General features: G+C 45.2%; 1 protein-coding gene across 1 annotated transcript in view; it reads left to right on the top strand.

Moving 5' to 3' along the window:
- Positions 1-20,832, top strand: part of LOC142245187 (aldehyde oxidase-like) — a 200,644-nt gene that overhangs the window by 131,228 nt on the left and 48,584 nt on the right. Inside the window, exons 16-17 of the mRNA XM_075317643.1 lie at positions 16,108-16,195; positions 18,312-18,398. Of these exons, the coding sequence (XP_075173758.1) occupies positions 16,108-16,195; positions 18,312-18,398 (175 nt within the window). The remainder of the gene's footprint in view (positions 1-16,107; positions 16,196-18,311; positions 18,399-20,832) is intronic.

Genomic DNA, 20,832 nt, shown 5'->3' with positions numbered 1-20,832 from the left:
GACATGGACTCTGCTGCTGTGGACCCGGGGAGAGTGAGTGCAGATTCATTGCACCCACACTCCTCACATGAAGGGTCTGCACTTGTTAGGACCAGGAGGTGGATCCACTGGACTGAGCACCCCACCGAGGGCAAGGTGCCCGGTAGCCGAAGCACTACGGGTAGCAGGACAGTCCGTTCAGAGGAGTGGGTGTAGAAGTCCCTGGGACCACGGAGTCTCTGAAGGTAGTCCGGGTGACGGAGCGCAGGTTCGGAGGCCGAGATGATGTCAGGCAGGGTCCGAAACCAGCGGAACGGGGAGGTCGGTCACCACACGGATCCAGGGATCGGAGACGGTAGGAACTGAGAAGATGGCGGACAGTCCGTTCGGGGTTCTGGAACCGTCAGGACCGGTTGGCGAGACAGGAGCGGCTCTACAAGAGAGATAGGTAAGTACGAGATAATGGCACAGGGAGACCTGACTCCTAGCTTAGCAAACACAAAGAACATTCCCCGCCCACTTGGAAAGGAACCCCCTATACACCCTGCACCTGAATCTTCAATATCCTGTTGGAGGACGCTGGCCCTTTAAGAGAGGGTCAATGACCGCACGCGCGCCCTAATGCGCATGCACGAGGCCCGGGTGCCAGAAGCCAGAGCAGGGAGCGGTGCACAGGAGGCAGGCGCTCTCAGCATCGCAGATGGGCGCCGGGACCGGGGACCGGGTTGCCTGGAGGACGCAGGTGAGGGAGCATGGAGGCCGTGGAGCAGGGGACGCCTGGCAAAGGAGCCGGGGAGCATGGCAGGGGAGCCGGGGAGCGTGACAGCACTCCTAGAAAATGGGGGATACATTCCCTGAGTGCCCCCCCCCATATTCTAGACGGTCCAGAGTCGTCGTGGGACCCCTTTATTTTTTTTCTTACAATAAATTGGTGAAAGAGGGAATGTTTTGGGGACTGTTTTTTCAAATAAATTTCTTTTGTCGATTTTTTTTTTTTTTTTGTTAGTACTGACAGTTTATGATGTTGGGTATCTAATAGACGCCATGACATCACAAACTGCTGGGCTTGATGTCAGGTGACCTTACAGCTAGTATCAACCCGATTTATTACCCCGTTTGCCACTGCACCAGGGCACGGGATGAGCTGGGGTGAAGCGCCAGGATTGGCGCATCTAGTGGATGCGCCACGTCTGGGGTGCCTGCGGCCTGCTATTTTTAGGCTGTGAAGGCCCAATAACTATGGACCTTCCCACCCTGAGAATACCAGACCACAGCTGTCCGCTTTACCTTGGCTGGTGATCCAATTTGGGGGGGACCCTACTTTTTTTGTGTAATTATTAATATTTATAAAATAATTATAAAAAAAAGAGCCTGGGGGGACCTCCACATTGGATCCCCAACAACGGTAAAGCTGCCAGCTGTGGTTTTCAGGCTACAGCCGTCTGCTTTACCCTAGCTGGCTATCAAAAAAGGGGGGACCCAACGTCATTTTTTTTTTAACTATTTTTTAAATAGAAAAAATTAATGGGCTTCCCTGTATTTTGATTGCCAACCAAGGTAACGGCAGGCAGATGGGGGTGGCAACCCATAGCTGTCTGCTTTATCTGCGCTGAGAATCAAAAATACCGCGGAGCGCTACGTCATTTTTTTTAAAGATTTACTTTTACAGCACTGTGATGTCCAGCAATCAAAATACAGGAAAGCCCATTTTGTTTTTAGTTATTTAAATAAATAATTAAAAAAAATATATATGGGCTCCCGCTGCATTTTTTGTATTGCTAGCTAAGGGTAATCCAAGCAGCTACTGGCTGCTAACCCCCACTGCTTGGTGTTACCTTCACTGGCAATGGAAAATCCAGGGAAGCATTTTTTATTTTTTTTGCCAAAAAACTACAAAAAAAGGACGTGAGCTTCGCCATATTTTTGTATGCTAGCCAGGTATAGCAGGCAGGTGCTGGAAGAGTTGGATACAGTGCCAGAAGATGGCGCTTCTATGAAAGTGCCATTTTCTGAGGCGGCTGCAGACTGCAATTCGCAGCAGTGGGGCCCAGAAAGCTCAGGCCAACCTGTGCTGCGGATTCCAATCCCCAGCTGCCTAGTTGTACCTGGCTGGACACAAAAATGGGGCGAAGCCTACGACATTTGTTTTCTAATTATTTCATGAAATTCATGAAATAATAAAAAAAGGGCTTCCCTTTATTTTTGGTTCCCAGCCGGGTACAAATAGGCAACTGGGGGTTGGGGGCAGCCGTACCTGCCTCCTGTACCTGGCTAGCATACAAAAATATGGGGAAGCCCACATAATTTTTTCAGGGGGCAAAAAACTTCTGCATACAGTCCTGGATGGAGTATGCTGAGCCTTGTAGTTCTGCAGCTGCCGTCTGTCTGTATGGAGAAGAGCAGACAGCAGCTGCAGAACTACAAGGCTCAGCATACTCCATCCAGGACTGTATGCAGAAGTTTTTTGCCCACCAAAAAAATGACGTTGGCTTCGCCATATTTTTGTATGCTAGCCAGGTACAGCAGGCAGCCACGGGCTGCCTCCAACCCCCAGTTGGCTATTTGTACCCGGCTGGGAACCAAAAATATAGGGAAGCCTGTTTTTTTTAATTATTTCACTTATTTCATGAAATAATTAAAAAAAAAACGACGTGAGCTTCGCTCCATTTTTGTGTCCAGCCGGGAACAACTAGGCAGCTGGGGATTGGAATCTGCAGCACAGGTTAGCCCGAGGTTTCTGGGCGCCTCTGCTGTGAATTGCAGTCCGCAGCCGCCCCAGAAAATGGCGCTTTCATAGAAGCGCCATCATCTGGCGCTGTATCCAACTCTTCCAACAGCCCCTGAGCCGGGTGGCTTGTTGGGTAATCATGAGTTAATACTGGCTTTGTTTTATTAGCTAGTATTAAGCCAGAGATTCTTAATGTCAGGCACGTTGACCCAGCCATTAAGAATCTCCAATAAAGGGTTAAAAAAAAGACACCACACAGAGAAAAAATACTTTAATAGAAATAAATACACAGACACATTAGAGACTCCATCTTTATTACCCCCTGTCAGCCCTCCACGATCCATGGTCTTCTGTCTTTCTCGTTCAACAAATGCAGCTCTGCTCCATCACTGCTGAATGGGGGAAGACGCTGCTTCCCGTGCAGAAATCACTCCGTGATGGCTGCACGGAAAGCAGCTTGCAGCCTTCACGGAGTGAGAGATCAGTGCTGCCGGCTGCTGGCGGTGACAGACGCGTTACCATAGCAACAGGGCTCCGATCATGTGATTCCCGGAGCCGCGGTTAGCGGTGACGTCACCGCTAACTGCGTTGCTATGGCAACGGTGATCTCCGTTAATGACCGGCTGACACAGGGGAGTCGACCGTGTGCTACAGCATGTCGCCGGTACACGGCGATACACAAATGTGCACCGTGTACCGGAGAGATGCACTCGCAGGTCCTACATGACGCGTCATAGTCATGTGACCAGTCTGTAGCCAATGAGATAATAGCCACGTGACTGGTCACATGGCTATTTTGACGTCACGATAGGTCCTGCATCACTGCTGGCAGTGCCGGTCACCGGGAGGATTCAGCAATCATCGGATGGAATAGCGGCAGGAGACAGAGTGCAGGAGGGATCGCGGGGACCGGTAAGTGTTATGGCAATGTTTATTAACTGTATGTGTACATTTATAATGCATTTTTATGTGTTTGTGATTGCCTCCCATTATAGCCTATTGGTTCGAGTTCGGTTCGACGAACTGAACTCGAACGGGACCTCCGTTCGGCGAACCGACCTCGAGCCGAACCGCGACCGGTTCGCTCATCTCTAGTATCATGGTTACCAGCGTACACCGGCTCCGTCACGATCCCAGCATCGCAAGGTTATGTCTGGGCTGGGAGTGCACTGCAGCAGTCACCTGGGAGTCGGGGCTTCGTTTGAATTCGGGGAAGGGGCGTGGCCGAGCGGGCGATGGGTGGGGAGGGCCGGGGCAAGCGGCCAATCCATGCGGGGGGCGGTGCCAGGCCAAGGTGAGCGGCCAATCCGTGGGGGGGTGGGGCCAGGCTGAGCCCAGCGGCCAATCCGACTGTTGTCACTGTAACGACACTGTCACTGTAATGACACATATTTGGAGCAAGACAGACAGACAGAATAAGGCAATTATATATATAGATTAGCACATACAATATATACATCACAGCTAAATACATAGATATATCATTTCTTAATATGATAAACATAGATGATAGATATATAGACATATATAGATTGAGGAGACATTATAGATAGAGATATACATAGTTTACCGGTACATACATAAAAAATATATTTAAATCAATATACCGTACGTAATACATAGAAATAGAATATAATAACATTTTGATTTATTGTCTTTCTGTTACTGTTATGTAAAAGAAAGAAGTTTTGCCATTATTTTTGACATGTTAATAAATTGTATCCTCTCACTTCCTTCGTGTTTTTTGGTCCACTTTGGGAACAGACAATCACACACACAACAAACTGCACAAAATAATGTACCACCTTCAATTATTGTCACAACAGCTTACAAGAGACCATATAGTGTAAACACACACTCAGCACACAAGGGAGACATCACATAGTGAACACAGCTCAAGAAACATAACACCAGATACTAATATACAGCACACAACAAGGAAGAGACAGTGCACAGGGGTGAAAAAGGTCAAATGACGCAGCACATACAATATACAAATGCAGAGGGATGACATACGACAGATATATTGCAAAGCACAAACAGTGTGACACGTCTGTGATGCCCTGGACTAGTTAGGTCATCACAGGGTTCTGCACAATTTTTCTCTCCCCGTGCAGGGCTCAAACCCCCATGGTTCTGGGTCCCTATCTTGCGATACTGCCTCCACCAGCATTCACAAATCCTAGTGACATCTCACACCACACCTGTCAGGCACATCAGTGGGCTGCTTAAGCTGGAATAGGGCCGCCCACCTAGGGGTCAGACAGGGATGTAAGAGGTGACAAGCAGTTAGCCCCAGGGGAGCGAAGTGTGTGGAAGCTGTGAGTTGGAGCTCCCAGGGGAAAAGGAGACTAGATTGCAGACGGTGGCCTGGACCAGGAGGAGTCGGAGACCCGGTCGCGGGAGATTGGGACTGGTTGCTTGGCTAGTCTTGGAGGATAGCCAGCAGCCACAGTTCAATAGGCTGGCTAGGACCGAAGGCACGACGGGGTACACGGATCCTAGGTCGGGGAGAAGCTTCAAGCAACCTGGCCTTTAACCTGCGGAGGACAGGGCCTATATGGACTGTTCCCATGAAGCTCAGAGATCGGGGCACTAGCGCAACGACGGGGATAGGGCTTTCCAAGTAAAGCAGCCCACTGAAATCCCAAGCATGAGCTCCTGAGAGCAAGCTCCCCTTGCTACTCATAGCAGAAATCTCCAAGCTGATGGGCCACAAAGGACACTCTAAAATATGGTGCCAGGAGGCAGGCCACAGACCACCAGGCAGGACTGCAGGGGACGGGACCTGGACGAGCTCCCCTTGGAAGACAGTGGCATCCAGAGACTTGGTTTACTACATTGTCAGTGTCTGCTTTCTTGTTGAGTGAGTACCTGATTAACCCCTGCAACCAGCGAGCCTGCGCTCCCCCTGCACCCACATTCCATCATCCAGAGTCCAGGGGCCTTTCCCTACCCGTGGAGGGTAACGTCATCTAGCTGCCCGACTCCATTACCCCGGGTACTCCCAACGGCAGCGGCGGTACTCCCTATTACCACACACCACGGGTGGCGTCACGAACTACCTAACTCCCCTGTAAATAACCCCCATCACGTTTCAGCGTGACCCTGAGCCCCCAGGTCCAGAGATCCTCGAGCCACGAGTAGCGACATCCGGATCTGAGCGATTCGACCACTTCTGGGGTGGGATGTCTACTGCTCCTGTCAGCACCACTAAGCATAGACAAATGTTCATTTCACCGCACTCCCAATGCGATAGCATTGGACCTATTTCTAGTATATATAAAATGCGCTGTATACTGAGGGACTAATATATACAGTAGATTGTACTGTGTATGTGACGCCCTGGACTAGCCAGGTAGTCACATACATAACAACATACACACCCCCCACCCTAGACAGTTACAACAGTCAATCAAAAACCCTTGTTGCCTCCCTCCAGGGTCTGATGTCCACACCAGGTGGGGCGGAGCCAGGCGGTTGGCCCCACCCACCGAGGAGTTCACAGGCCTGGAGGCAGAAAAAGTGACAGTTTAGTCTTGGAGGTGAAAGTAGGAGGACACAAACTGCAAGTGTCTGGGTTGGAGCCCAGGCACTGACAGCAAGGTTGGCAGACGGTGGTGGCCATCTGCAGGAGTTGGTGGAACTCCGCAGAGCCGTAAGGACCGGGGTCGGGCGTAGGCCCGCCGGTACCGGACTGGGGAACGGAGTGAAGCTAAGAACACAGGCAGGGCCATCGGACCCCGAACAGGCTTGGAGCTGCCGTCAATAGTCAAATCCGAATGTGACAGGAACCCCAGGGGTTTCCTAACAACCAAGTCCCGATTGAAGGCAACAGTCCACCCAGAGAGGATATACAGCCACCGCCACAGGCTAGAGATCCAAGGGCCCGGGATCCCCGTTACCAGCAGCGGTGGTGTCATCATCACCACATCCTGTGGGTGGCGTTACGAACAATCTCCCTAAACATACCACCCCCTTTTCACTCACGGGTGAGGAGCGCTGCTCGAGTCCCCGGGTCCGGTCCACCGCTCGAGCCACCGAGCAACAGCAGCAGAAGCCCTGGACCCGGGCGTGGCGAGCGCGTCCCCTCCGCCCGCAACATGTACTGAGGGGACTGAAATATATAATGTATTGTATACTGATGGACTGATATATATATATATATATACTAGAAATAGGCCCGGTGCTGTCGCATTGGGAGTGCAGTGAAATGAACATCTGTCTATGCTTAGTGGTGCTGACAGGAGCAGTGGACACGTGTCACATTATTTGCTCTCTCCAATATATCTGTTGTATCTCAACCCTCTGCATTTGTGTATTGTATGTGTTGCGTCATTTGACCTCTTTTACCCCTGTGCACTGTATCTTCCTTGTTGTTTGCTGTTGTGTGTTGTATATTGGTATCTGTGTATCTGCAAGGGAGGACATGTGGCGCCCTGGACAAGCCAGGGGCCACAGAGAACAACACCACACACCCCACACTCCCGGTCAGGCACACCGAAGTCAGACACAAAACCCTTGTTGCCTTCCTCCACGGGCTGATGTTCACACCAGGGGGGTGGGCCAGGCGGTTGACCCCGCCCACCAAGGAGTTCACAGTCCTGGAGGCGGGAAAACCAGGCAGTTTCAGTTTGATAGTGGAAGTGAGAGGAAGTGAAGTGGTAGTGGAGCAGACTGAAGTTGGTCCGGGTGTGTAGCCCGGACAGATCAGCAAGGTTGGCAGACGGTGGTGACCGTCTGCAGGAGTGGCCTATCGGAGTCTACCGTAAGGACCGTGGACGGGCGGTGGCCCGGCGGTACTGGACCGGTACACAAAGAGAAGTCAGCACCATCTGGCAGGGGCTTACGGACCCCGGCAAGGCTAGGAGTCGCCGTGAATTTGCCAAATCCGTCAGCGAAGGGAACCTCCTGGGTTTCCCAGCAGCCAAGTCCCGACAGAAGGCAACAGTCCAACCGTGAGAGGGAAACACAGCCACCGCCAAGGCTACCGTTCCCAGGGCCAGAGCCTGCAGGCAAAAGGGGCTCCTTCGGCCCATATCCAAGCTGGGGAGCGGGTTACCGGTGGGAACCCATTGGAACAATTTACAGAACATAGGTGCAGGGAAAGGCAGTCACCATCAACCTGCCGGGAGAAACAACACCGCAGCCGTCTGTGGGACCCGTCCATCCAGCCATGTGTTTTACCGAGAACTGTTTCCTCATCATTGGCTGAGTGAGTCCCACCGTGCCGTGCGGCACAGCGCTGCCCCCGCGACCCTGCACCTCACCAGGCCCCGTAACCCGCCTGTCATCCATCCCTACCCCATCACCGGGCCCCGGGACAACCAACCCCCTACCCACGAAGGGGAGAACTAACAACAAAGCTGCTCCCTGTCACTGCTTCCGGGATCCCCATCTAGAGCAGCGGTGGTGTCACCAATATCACCACAACCGTGGGTGGTGTCACGGACAATAAACAAATCCCCACAATCAAATCCCCTTTTCACTCACGGGCGAGGAGCGCCGCTCGAGTCCCCGGGATCCGGCCCACCGCTCGAGCCACCACAGAGCAGCGTCAGCAGCAGCCGGACCCGAGCAGTGGGAGAGCGCAGCGTCCCCTCCTCCGCCCGCGACAGACATACCCGGCCACGCCTCCTTACTCCTCCGTGACATCGCAAATGTGTAATTTAAAATACCAACACCTCATTATACCTGGATGTGGTATGGGTAGCACAATGTTAGAATGGGAACAGAATTGTGCTTACTCAGCCCACAATTTGGGTTCCGCCTGCACTGTTGTCTCTGGTTACTATGGCTATGATGTGGGCGCGAACTGCGGCTGTGCAACTGACAGTGCCACAGTGCATTGTGAGATACGGTTACATCCACAACTGGCAATTATGTATATAGATGTGTTGTATACTGACGGACTGATATATACAGTATAATGTACTGTATACTGAGGGGACTGAAATACTGCAAACTGAGGGGACTGGTATATATATTGTGCTGTATACTGAGGGACTGATATATATATAATGTGCTGTAAACACACACAGGATATCTTTCTCTCTGATTTAGTTCTGCGGTAGTAAAGAGGTGTGTCCTGTGACTGAACGGGGAAGGTCTATCCTGCACTGCTGAAGCCAATCAGGAGCTGTGGGCGTGTCCTCTTGCCATCCAAGCTTCAGACAGAAGAACGCTTTCAGCATTATATAGTGAATAGTGCTATTGATCTCATCTAAACTCTATTAGATGTAATTCAATGCCTATAGACATATCTCCATTATAGCAACATAGATCCCTGTAAACGCTACCCACAGCAAGTGCAGGCAATTGTTATCACATAACCTTAATGCTACCTTATTTAAATATAGTAGTTTAATTTCCTTAGCTCAGTGATGAACACATGCTAAAGTGCATTGCAATTGTAATATTATAGATAGTGATTCTTCACTCGATTTTCTTTAGTTTCCCAGCTAAAGATCCCTTGTACCTTTCCCTTCTCATTCTACAACAGTATCAGATTAAGGCCGCTTTACACGCTACGACATCGCTAAAGCGATCTTGTTGGGGTTACGGAATTTGTGACGCACATCCGGCCGCGTTAGCGATGTCGTTGCGTGTGACACCTATGAGCGATTTTGAATCGTCGCAAAAACGTGCAAAATTGCTAATCAATGACATGCCCCCCTATTCCCAATTATCGTTGCTGCTGTAGGTACAATGTTGTTAGTCGTTCCTGCGGCATCACACATCGCTATGTGTGACACGGCAGGAACGAGGAATCTCACCTTACCTGCGGCCACCGGCAATGAGGAAGGAAGGAGGTGGGCGAGATGTTCGTCCCACTCATCTCCGCCCCTCCGCTCTGATTGGGTGGCCGCTTAGTGACGTTGCTGTGACACTGAACGAACCACCCCCCCTTAGAAAGGAGGCGGTTCGCCGCGATTTGGTGCACCACACGCAGCGATTTGCCCGTGACACACAAACGATGGGGGCAGGAACGCACGCTAGCGATCTTGCTAGCGAGATCGCAGCGTGTAAAGCGGCCTTTACCCAGCAGAACGCTGACATTTATGAGGTTAGGCTAAAGGCCCTGTCACACACAGAGATAAATCTGTGGCAGATCTGTGGTTGCAGTGAAATTGTGGACAATCAGTGCCAGGTTTGTGGCTGTGTACAAATGGAATAATATGTCCATGATTTCACTGCAACCATAGATCTGCCAAAGATTTATCTCTGTGTGTGACGGGGCATTTAGTCTTTAGCCTGACTCTAGAAATTAGTCATTGTGAAATAGTCTCCTGATGAATTGCCTAATGTGGTAAGGCAAAGAAACGCTGTACCACTAGTCACTCACCCTGTGGGTGTATTGCACGCTTTACTTTGTAGGTTCTTATATGATACTCAATAAAGGTTAAGGTTATATTCCTTCTCGGGTGACTGGAATTCTACTTTTCTCAAATATCTTAAAATTCCCAGAATTCTAATATATTTTGGGGTCTTAAATAAATTAAGTGATTCCTTCCTGCTGTTCTATGCGCCAATCCGATGACTCCCCTGCTGTTGCTCTTCCTTATGCAATCTCACATACAGTCTGAGGCAGAAAGACTGAGACATAATCCTCCTCCTCCTCCCTATTTCTTACACATTTTAGCACGATTGTTGGTCCAATGTTGGTTCAGCCAATTGTCCGGCCGGCAGCTATCTTGGTCATCTCTACCATACACAGAAGCGCTAAAGGGGGCTTTACACGCTACAACATCGCTAATGCGAACTCGTTGGGGTCACGGAATTGGTGACGCACATCCGGCTGCATTAGCGATGCCGTTGCGTGTGACACCGATGAGCGATTTTGCATTGTTGCAAAAACGTGCAAAATCGCTCATCGGTGACATGGGGGTCCATTCTCAAAAGTCGTTACTGCAGCAGTAACGAGGTTGTTCCTCGTTCCTGCGGCAGCACACATCGCTCCGTGTAACACCGCAGGAACGAGGAAGCTCTCCTTACCTGCCTCCCGGCCGCTATGCGGAAGGAAGGAGGTGGGCGGGATGTTACGTCCCGCTCAGCTCCGCCCCTCCGCTGCTATTGGGCGGCCGCTCAGTGACGTCGCTGTGATGCCGCACGGACCGGCCCCTTAGAAAGGAGGCGGTTCGCCGGTCACAGCGACGTCGCCGGGCAGGTAAGTATGTGTGACAGGTCTGGGCGATGTTGTGCGGCATGGGCAGCGATTTGCCCGTGTCGCGCAACAGATGGGGGCGGGTACCCACACTAGCAATATCGGGACCGATATCGCAGTGTGTAAAGCCCGCTTTACTCTACCAATAGCTCCTGTGTTCTCAATAACAAATTTACCAGATGTGACTGGAGGTGGATTATCTGACTGAGACCAAAAGAATTGGCTGTCTGAAATCTGACATGCTAGATCTTTATCTCCCCCGACAATCACTTTTCTGGGGCTCCCATACACATTAGACTGTTGGCCGAATCCGTTATCAGCCAACATTAGTCTAATATGCATGATAATTTACAGAGCCTTCAGGCAGGCAAATGTCAACTACAGACTTTGTAAGGTGAAGAAGATGCTGCATTGTACTGATAAGATATAGAAATTTCTTACAAAGCTCATGTATATAGCTGTCCCTCCTGATCCATATTTTAGACCTCAAAGAACTACATGTGCTTCCATATTGTATCTCTGTGTGACAGCTTATTGTCTGGTTTAGGGTTCTTTTGCTCCTTAATATGGCATATGAAGAAGATACCACACATTTCAACAGAATAAGACATATTTATTAACTTATGTCTGACAACTGCCTTTTATGTCACAATAGTGGTGATGACTCTAAAGGGCTGATAAATGTTATACAATGCAGCTCATCAGTAGCTCCATAGGTGCTAGAGGAAAGAGACATTGCAGTAGCTTAATAGGTCTAAAAAAATTACTGCTTTCAATTTATTGTGGGTTTGGCTCAGTTACCTCCTTTGGCTGCAAGAGAGGGCCTTGTATCTGGAAAGGCATTGCTAATTATGGATTTTAAAATTTGTGTACATATAATTTTGTAACTAGTAATAAAATGTGTGGTTTATAGATTCCCACATGATTTACCACATTTATGATTATATTCAGCACTTGGTGAAATGTATAATGAGAAATCAGGCTAGAACATGATTCAAAATGTCAAAGTGGTAAAAATGAATCTCTGAATTATCACTACACAAGTCAACATTGTGTACAGATACAGCCATTTATCTAGACATTGACCTAGAGGTTGTATCAGATTAGAAAACTCAGTAGTGTACAAACCATATACCCTTCACAGATGTGACCAAACAGAGCAGAGGGCCCTCATGCAAGAAACTATGGCCCCGATTCATCACGTGTTTTTTTAAGTAATTTTCCTCTTTGTTTTTTTGGTATTAGTTGCCATTCATTAAATGAATAAAAAAGGAGTGCTCGAAACATAAATTTAGAGCAAAGTAAAACAAGAAAGGGGGCTTTCTCCCTGTCTTTTACTGTTTTTGCAATGTTTGGTGCCAAAAGTAGAACACAGGTGCTAAGAAGTAGGACACTGGTGTAAAATAATCATAAAAAATGTGCTAGAAATATTTACATACTGAATACACTAGGTGGGGGATTCCGGAGTTAAGATGCGCCAAATTTTGAGATGTTGTAAAAAACTGCAATTTATAAATCAGCCCAAAATATCTGGAGTTGCTAGACTCCACCCACAAAGTTAAAAAAAAATCTGGCGCGCACGTATAAAATAGACTTTAAAAAAGGTGCAATTAGCATAATTAGTTGGGTTCAAACAAAAAAAGCTGCAAATCACGTAAAAATAGTCCAAAGAAACAGGTGCAAAGGCAATGATGAATCTGGGCCATGTCGTGGAAACCCCTTTCCTTGGAGAGCTAATTTAGGGTGCGATGCAAAGGGATCTTCAGATCTGCCAATGTTGGTCCAATTAATAGCAATGCATTGGAGACAAAAACCACAAGAACACACAGCCATTGCCCGTGTACCAGGCTTTGTCTGAATCTCAGATGCCCAAATAGCAGTTTATTAAAACCACAAAACAAAAAGGGGGCGGCTTAGTACATGACCAAAAATGGAATGAAAGTTGTGAATAACAAAATCGTAAATTATGGATCCTACTGAATTCCTTAACACTAGATCTGTCCAGTTTTCTGGACCTTCAGTAACAAAGAAACTTTAGACAAAGACATCTTTAACAGAGACTACACCCTTTGTTATTGCTTTTATGAATAACACTTATAAAGCTAATACAAAAATATCTAAATAATTTATATATTTAGATAAATTGCTTAAATAATAAAACAACGCAAGGTATAACATTTTTAACATAACAACCAATATGTGGCCCTTGCTTTCGAATATCTAATTTCCTTAGAACAATGTCCTTATCATGAAGCATAGAGAAATGAATGTGTTCAGCTCACCCCTTCTTCACTCTAGGATCCACCACCGATGCACGGAACGCCCTGGCCCGGGCGGAAAGACACACTCATGGAGAGAAAAAAATATCCAGCATCGGATAAAGGGAGAGATTAGAATAAAACTGAAAATTTTATTAAATCCATTAAAAGCAGGATGCAGCACTCAAAAAGAGCATGGGGACACAGTGAAAAACACGAGACTTATCCTACGCGTTTCAACCTTGCGGTCTTAGTCATGGATGACTAATAACTCTCCTTCTTAGTCAAATAGCCCTTACACAGCCTGGAGGTGACTTTGGGGTCATTGTCCTGTTGAAATATAAATGCTGGTCCAACTAAACGCAAACCAGATGGAATAGCATGCCGCTGCAAGATTCTGTGGTAGCTATGATGGTTCAGTATGCCTTCAATTTTGAATAAATCCCCAACAGTGTCACCATCACACCTCCTCCTCCATGCTTCATAGTGGGAACCAGGCATGTAGAGTCCATCCGTTCACTTTTTGTGTGTTGCACAAAGACACGGTGGTTGGATCCAAAGATCTCAAATTTGGACTCATCAGACCAAAGCACAGATTTCCACTGGTCTAATGTCCATTCCTTGTTTTATTTAGCCCAAACAAGTCTCTTCTGCTTGTTGCCTGTCCTTAGCAGTGATTTTCTAGCAGCTATTTTACCATGAAGGCCTGCTGCACAAAGTCTCCTCTTAACAGTTGTTCTAGAGATGTGTCTGCTGCTAGAACTCTGTGTGGCATTGACCTGGTCTCTAATCTGAGCTGCTGTTAACCTGCGATATCTGAGGCTGGTGAACTTATCCTCCGCAGCAGAGGTGACTCTTGGTCTTCCTTTCCTGGGACAGTCCTCATGTGAGCCAGTTTCTTTGTCGCATTTGATGGTTTTTGCCACTGCACTTGGGAACACTTTCAATGTTTTCCCAATTTTTCGGACTGACTGACCTTCATTTCTTAAAGTAATGATGGCCACTCGTTTTTCTCTCCTTAGCTGCTTTTTTTCTTGCCATAATACAAATTCTAACAGTTTATTCAGTAGGACTATCAGCTGTGTATTCACCAGACTTCTGCACAACACAACTGATGGTCCCAACCCCATTTATAAGGCAAGAAATCCCACTTATTAACCCTGACAGGGCACACCTGTGAAGTGAAAACCATTTTCGGTGACTACCTCTTGAAGCTCATCAAGAGAATGCCAAGAGTGTACAAAGCAGTAATCAAAGCAAAAGGTGGCTACTTTGAAGAACCTAGAATATAGTACATATTTTCAGTTGTTTCACACTTTTTTGTTAAGTATTTCATTCCACATGTGCTAATTCATAGTTTTGATGCCTTCAATGTGAATCTACAATTTTCAGAGTCATGAAAATAAAGAAAACTCTTTGAATGAGAAGGTGTGTCCAAACGTTTGGTCTGTACTGTATTTGCCCACGATCAGTATTTGCAGCAATTTGGACGCAGCCTACCTCAGCTGCGTCCAAACCGCTGCAGTGTACAGTACAAGCATAGTGGACGGGATTTCTAGAAATCCCGTACCCACTATGCTTCTTTTTTCTGCAGCAAACACTGACCTGTTTTAGTTCAGAGGGTTGCCAGAAGCCAGACATTCAGACTCAGCGTGCCACAGCATTTGATTTGTGCACCAACATTGCCATCTGCTGGAGGACCAGAGTCGCTAGGAATCAATCTGTCAGGAGTGTTCTTCCTCGAGGCAAGAGTTTGAGGAGACTCCAAGTCAGGTGACCATTATGGCGCAGTTCCAAATATGGCTCTTTTTTTTGTGTTGTTCCAATACACACAAAGGATATAAACATGTGTATTACAAAATATGTGTAATTGCAATAATTTTCTGGGAGAAATACTTCATTTTCTGGAACAATTTCAAGGGTGCGAATTATTTCGGCCATAACTGTAGATACTGGCTAGCCACGGTCCTGGCAGCGTTCGTCTGTTTCAGATAGATCACATATTGTGCATTTAAAGAAGAATACAACTGCGAGCCCAGACAGGTTCCAAGGTAACTGAATTGGTTTTGTTGAAAGAAATGGTTTGTTCAGTTTGCATTTCAGTTGGAATTCAGTTTATCGGATGGAAACCCAGAAGCAGTGCTGAGTGGAGAGAGCACTGTATGTGTGTTAACCAAGTTTAACAAATCTTGTACTTTGGAGCTTGATTCCCATCCAGACAGCTCAGTCATTTTTGATTATTTCTTCCATACCGTTGCTGCTTCTCTCTACGTGCCAAATAGGGATGAAGAGCAGGAATCAATCTCTCTGTACTGAGCTGACAACGGGAGACATCATAGTAGCTAGTGTCATTTTATTTATTTATTTATTTTTGATAAGTCACTGTTAGAGAAAATATCAAAATATGCAACTTTGTAATATATGTTATTAAAGAAATGAGCTTGTTTCTTCTCCTGAACTGACAATTTATTCTCAACATGCATGGATAAAATGTGTCTTCGGTGAATACAGATTTTCGTATTACTGCGATAGGTGATGACAGCGCTTGTAAAGTTCTATGGGGAATGAAACTGCCATATTCTGCCATTTTTTGGAGAACTTGCAGCAGAATTCCTGTGTCTGCCTCTAGCTCCTCTCACTCCCCTCTCCATTGAATTTTATGAGCTGCAACTGTCATCTTCTATCTCAGTAATGGGAAATCCTGTAGACATTCAATAGAGATTTTATGCAGGAGTTGAGAGGGAGAGATCAATCAGGAGGTTAAAAAAGTGGATTTCTCTGATAAAATATATTATAAGTTTTTGTTGTTTTTTTTAAAAATGCATTTGTGTACTATTGATTTCTAAAATAAAATTAAATTGACGGTTACTCTTTAAGGTTTTTAAGTCCCTTTGATTTGTGATGTAAATGTGGGTCAGTGTATGAATGTTTATTTTTTTAATATAAAAAAAGGTTAATTTGATGTTTTTAAATTTCAGAACAGGTCAAGTAGTTAGCTCAGTTATTGAGCGAAGAGTGAAGTTGCCAGTTTTAAGACCGCAACCTGCATTCTTTGGGAAATACAAGGTTGGATCTTTGTGCAGAATTGCATGCTGTTATATATATTATATTAAGGCCCCAAACATTAGAATTAAATCAGTCGAACATGTTGATGCAAGATCAGCTATCCAAATTACATGTATGGGGAAATTTTTCTTGAAAAGTAATTTTGGTAGTAGCATAGCAGGGTTCCCAATTATGGCGCAAGAAAAATACTGCACCCCCTAACCTAGTAACAATGCCCTTGAGTATCCCCATAAAACAAATAATGCCCCTTGAGTATTCCCTTTTAAAAGTGTTAAGTATTAATGCTTTGTTAAAGCATTAAATAATGAGAACCTTTCACCAACTTTTTCATTTTGAACTGGACACATGATGTAGTAGTGGTTGCAGAGCAGAATAAAATGTTTTTTTTGTTTATTTTTTTTTTCTAATTTTGCCTCTTCATTGTGGAGAAATTAGCAATCAAAGTATTAGGCAGCTAATGAGTTAATTTTCACTGAGGGTAAATAAATAGTATTCACTGTTTCAATTGTAGAGACTGCAATTGTCTCTCACTAGGGAGCCTGCGCACATCATGCATTGAAGCAAGCCTGTGCTTTGTGGTCATTGTTTCACGTACAACACATCCGAGTACCCGCGATACTTGACTGGGCACCACGAGTACCCAAGCACCCCAATGCTGGATTGCGTAACAAACAATGACGAGCATCCTCACTCTACACTATTGCTAATTTCTCTTAAATGGAAAGGCAAAATTAAAGCAAATATCACATTTTTTTTATTCTGTTCTGCAGCCACTTTTGCATTGTGTGTCCAGTTGAAAATGAAAAATTTTGTGAAAGGTCCTCTTTATTAAATGCGTTGAGCTGTAATACCAGGCACAGACACAACTAATATAAATGTAATTATGAGATCAATGTATAATTCCATTAAGCCCTTTTAAAAAGGTTTACCACTATAAGGTTCTTGAAAACCTATCCTTAGGACTAGGGATGAGTGAGTACAAACGGTAAAGTTCGGGTTAGTACTGGACACCGGTTTCCTGGGGCAATGACTCGAACATGGACTTTTACAAAAAAGTCAGTGTTGGAGTTCGATGTTTGGGTACTGTTCGTATGTTACTAAAGCTTGTTGAAAGGCTATGTTGTAGCCAATCAACAAGCTTTATTACATGCGAAAGATGACTATGTGCTACTGTGAACAATAAAGATTTTTTTAAAAATATGATGTGGACTCCCGCACAACCTCAGCTGTCTGCTTTACCTTGGCTGGCTATCAAAAATAGAGGGGATCCCATACTGTTTTTTTTTAATTACTTATTTAAATAATTAGAAAAAAAATTGTGTTAGTAAAATTATTTTTGATAACCAGCCAAGGTAAAGCAGACAGCTGGGGGCTTGTATTATCACGGTGGGAAGGCCAAAAGTTATTTGGCCATTTCCAGCCTAAATATAGCAGCGTGGACTTGCCCCAAAAGTGGCGCATTCATTAGATGCGCCAATTCCAGTGCTTTGCCCGGCTCTTCTCGATTACCCTTGTGCATTGGCAAATGGGGTAATACTTGTGGGGTTGATGTCAGCTGAGAATTCGCAGCTGATATGAAGTCCAGAGGTTAGTAACAGATAGGCAACTATCAGACACCCCCATTACCAAGCCAGCAAGTAAGTAAGAGTTAAAAATAACACACACAGGAAAAAAAAAGTTTGTTTGAATAAAGACTCTTTGACACTCCCTCGTTCCCCAGTTTATTACTCCATAGGTTACTGAAGGTTAGCGGCAGGCCTGAATTTTCTCAGTGTATCCTTTGTGATCTAGCTTCAGACTGCCTCCCTGCTTCATGCTTATGATAAGGATTATTTTAAGGATAAGGTAGTTGATACATTGGAGAAATATGCACACACAGATCTGAACGGGAAAGACAAGTATTGACCCACGGTGCCATCAAGAAGTTGGAAACATTCAGTTAAAAAAACGGATGTTTATTGAGTCTCCAAGTTTAGAAGTCTCCAAGTTCATCAGGAATTATTTCCTGTATTATAAACAGACTTTCTATAATGTACACACACTATTCATTACTAATTGTGTGGTAAATATGCCATTTTATGTCATTTCATGTAATTCAGATATTTATTTTGTATAGGTGGGGTGTATGGATGATGGAAGAATTATAGCATTGGATGTCACCTACTACTGCAATGCGGGTCACAGACCAGATGAATCTTTCAAGGTATCAGAAATCTAGCCTTCTTTTAGTTGTAAATATCCTAAAATGATATTTATCACATAGACCTTCTTCATATGTCTGTAATTTCATCGAACAGCACATGACGGATGGTACCTACACTGTCCAACTCTTTGAGCAGACCTATTCATTTGACTGTAGATTATTCCGCAAAATTGGACTAAAGTAGGAAGTCTTGGTTTTCGTAGACCATCGTTCAACAAGAAAAAATGGACATGTGAAAAGATTAAAAAAAATATTCAGCACTCCTATATCCAATAAGGATGAATGAGTCCTTTCTATAAAACATACAGTGCTGGCCAAAAGTATTGGCACCCCTGCAATTCTGTCAGATAATACTCAGTTTCTTCTTGAAAATGATTGCAATCACAAATTTTTTGGTATTATTATCTTCATTGAATTTGTCTTGAATGAAAAAAAATAAAAAAAATTGTCACAAAGCCAAATTGGATATAATTCCCCACCAAACATAAAAAAGGGGGTGGACAAAAGTATTGGCACTGTTTGAAAAATCCTGTGATGCATCTGTAATTTGTGTAATTAGCAGCACCTGTAACTTACCTGTGGCACCTAACAGGTGTTGGCAATAACTAAATTACACTTGCAGCCAGTTGACATGGATTAAATTTGACTCAACCTCTGTCCTGTGTCCTTGTGTGTACCACATTGAGCATGGAGAAAAGAAAGAAGACCAAAGAACTGTCTGAGGACTTGAGAATCCAAATTGTGAGGAAGCATGAGCAATCTCAAGGCTACAAGTCCCTCTCCAAAGACCTGAAAGTTCCTGTGTCTACGGTGCGTAGTGTCATCAAGAAGTGTAAAGCCCATGGCACTGTGGCTAACCTCCCTAGATGTGGAAGGAAAAGAAAAATTGACGAGAGATTTCAACGCAAGATTGTGCGGATGGTGGATAAAGAACCTCGACTAACATCCAAACAAGTTCAAGCTGCCCTGCAGTCAAAGGGTACAACAGTGTCAACCCGTACTATCCGTCAGCGTCTGAATGAAAAGGGACTGTATGGTAGGACACCCAAGAAGACCCCACTTCTTACCCCGAGACATAAAAAAGCCAGGTTGGAGTTTGCCAAAACGTACCTGAGAAAGCCTAAAACGTTTTGGAAGAATGTTCTCTGGTCAGATAAGACAAAAGTAGAGCTTTTTGGGAAAAGCCATCAACAGAGTTTACAGGGAAAAAAAAGAGGCATTCAAAGAAAAGGACACGGTCCCTACAGTCAAACATGGCGGAGGTTCCCTGATGTTTTGGGGTTGCTTTGCTGCCTCTAGCACTGGACTGCTTGATCGTGTGCATGGCATTATGAAGTCTGAAGACTACCAACAAATTTTGCAGCATAATGTAGAGCCCAGCGTGAGAAAGCCCTCAGAGGTCATGGGTCTTCCAGCAGGACAATGACCCAAAACACACTTCAAAAAGCAATAGAAAATGGTTTGAGAGAAAGCACTGGAGACTACTAAAGTGGCCAGCAATGAGTCCAAGACCTGAATCCCATAGAACACCTGTGGAGAGATCTCACAATGGCAGTTTGGAGAAGGCACCCTTCATATCTCAGGGACCTGGAGCAGTTTGCCAAAGAAGAATGGTCTAAAATTCCAGCAGAGCATTGTAAGAAACTCATTGATGGTTACCGGAAGTGGTTGTTCAGTTATTTTGGCTAAAGGTTGTGCAACCAAGTATTAGGCTAAGGGTGCCAATACTTTTGTCTGGCCCATTTTTGGAGTTTTGTGTGAAATTATCAATGATTTGATTTTTGTTTCATTCTCTTTTGTGTTTTTTCATTGCAAGCAAAATAAATGAAGATAATAATGCCAAAGAATTTGTGATTGCAATCATTTTCAAGAAGAAACTGAGTATTATCTGACAGAATTGCAGGGGTGCCAATACTTTTGGCCAGCACTGTATGTAAGGAGTTGTGGAATGGAACTTACAGCTTCACTGAACTGATTCTTTGAGTTTTATTTCTTTTATTTTTACTTAATTTCTTAGTAGATCTTTAAGGGAGGCAACGGTCCTGCTTCTCTCTCTTCATACAGTTATAGTACTAAATGGGCAGTCTGAAGTTCCCATATGCTCACAAAGCTGAGGGGCTATGTATTATTGACTGGTGGGAAATGAAGTTTATGCCCACTAACCACAGGTCATGCTTGTTTATATTGTTGCCTAGTCAAAACACTGTTGATGGTAAAACAAAATTGGCTATGGCTATATTTACTATAATGTTAACAATCTGAAAAATTTGTGGGGTAGTCAGACAATCCCTTTCAATCCAGGCTTCTTGCAGCCGCCACTAGAGAGCACTTTGGAGGTTTATAGAATATTTTAAATGGTTGAGTTCAATAAGAAAAGCAGGGGAATCCTCTGAAAAAGAAGAGTTCTGACCCTTATGTTACATTTTTAAATCTA

This window comes from Anomaloglossus baeobatrachus, chromosome 7 (genome assembly GCF_048569485.1).
Source record: "Anomaloglossus baeobatrachus isolate aAnoBae1 chromosome 7, aAnoBae1.hap1, whole genome shotgun sequence".
Lineage (NCBI taxonomy): Eukaryota > Metazoa > Chordata > Amphibia > Anura > Aromobatidae > Anomaloglossus > Anomaloglossus baeobatrachus.
This window is presented reverse-complemented; position numbering and strand designations above follow the sequence as displayed.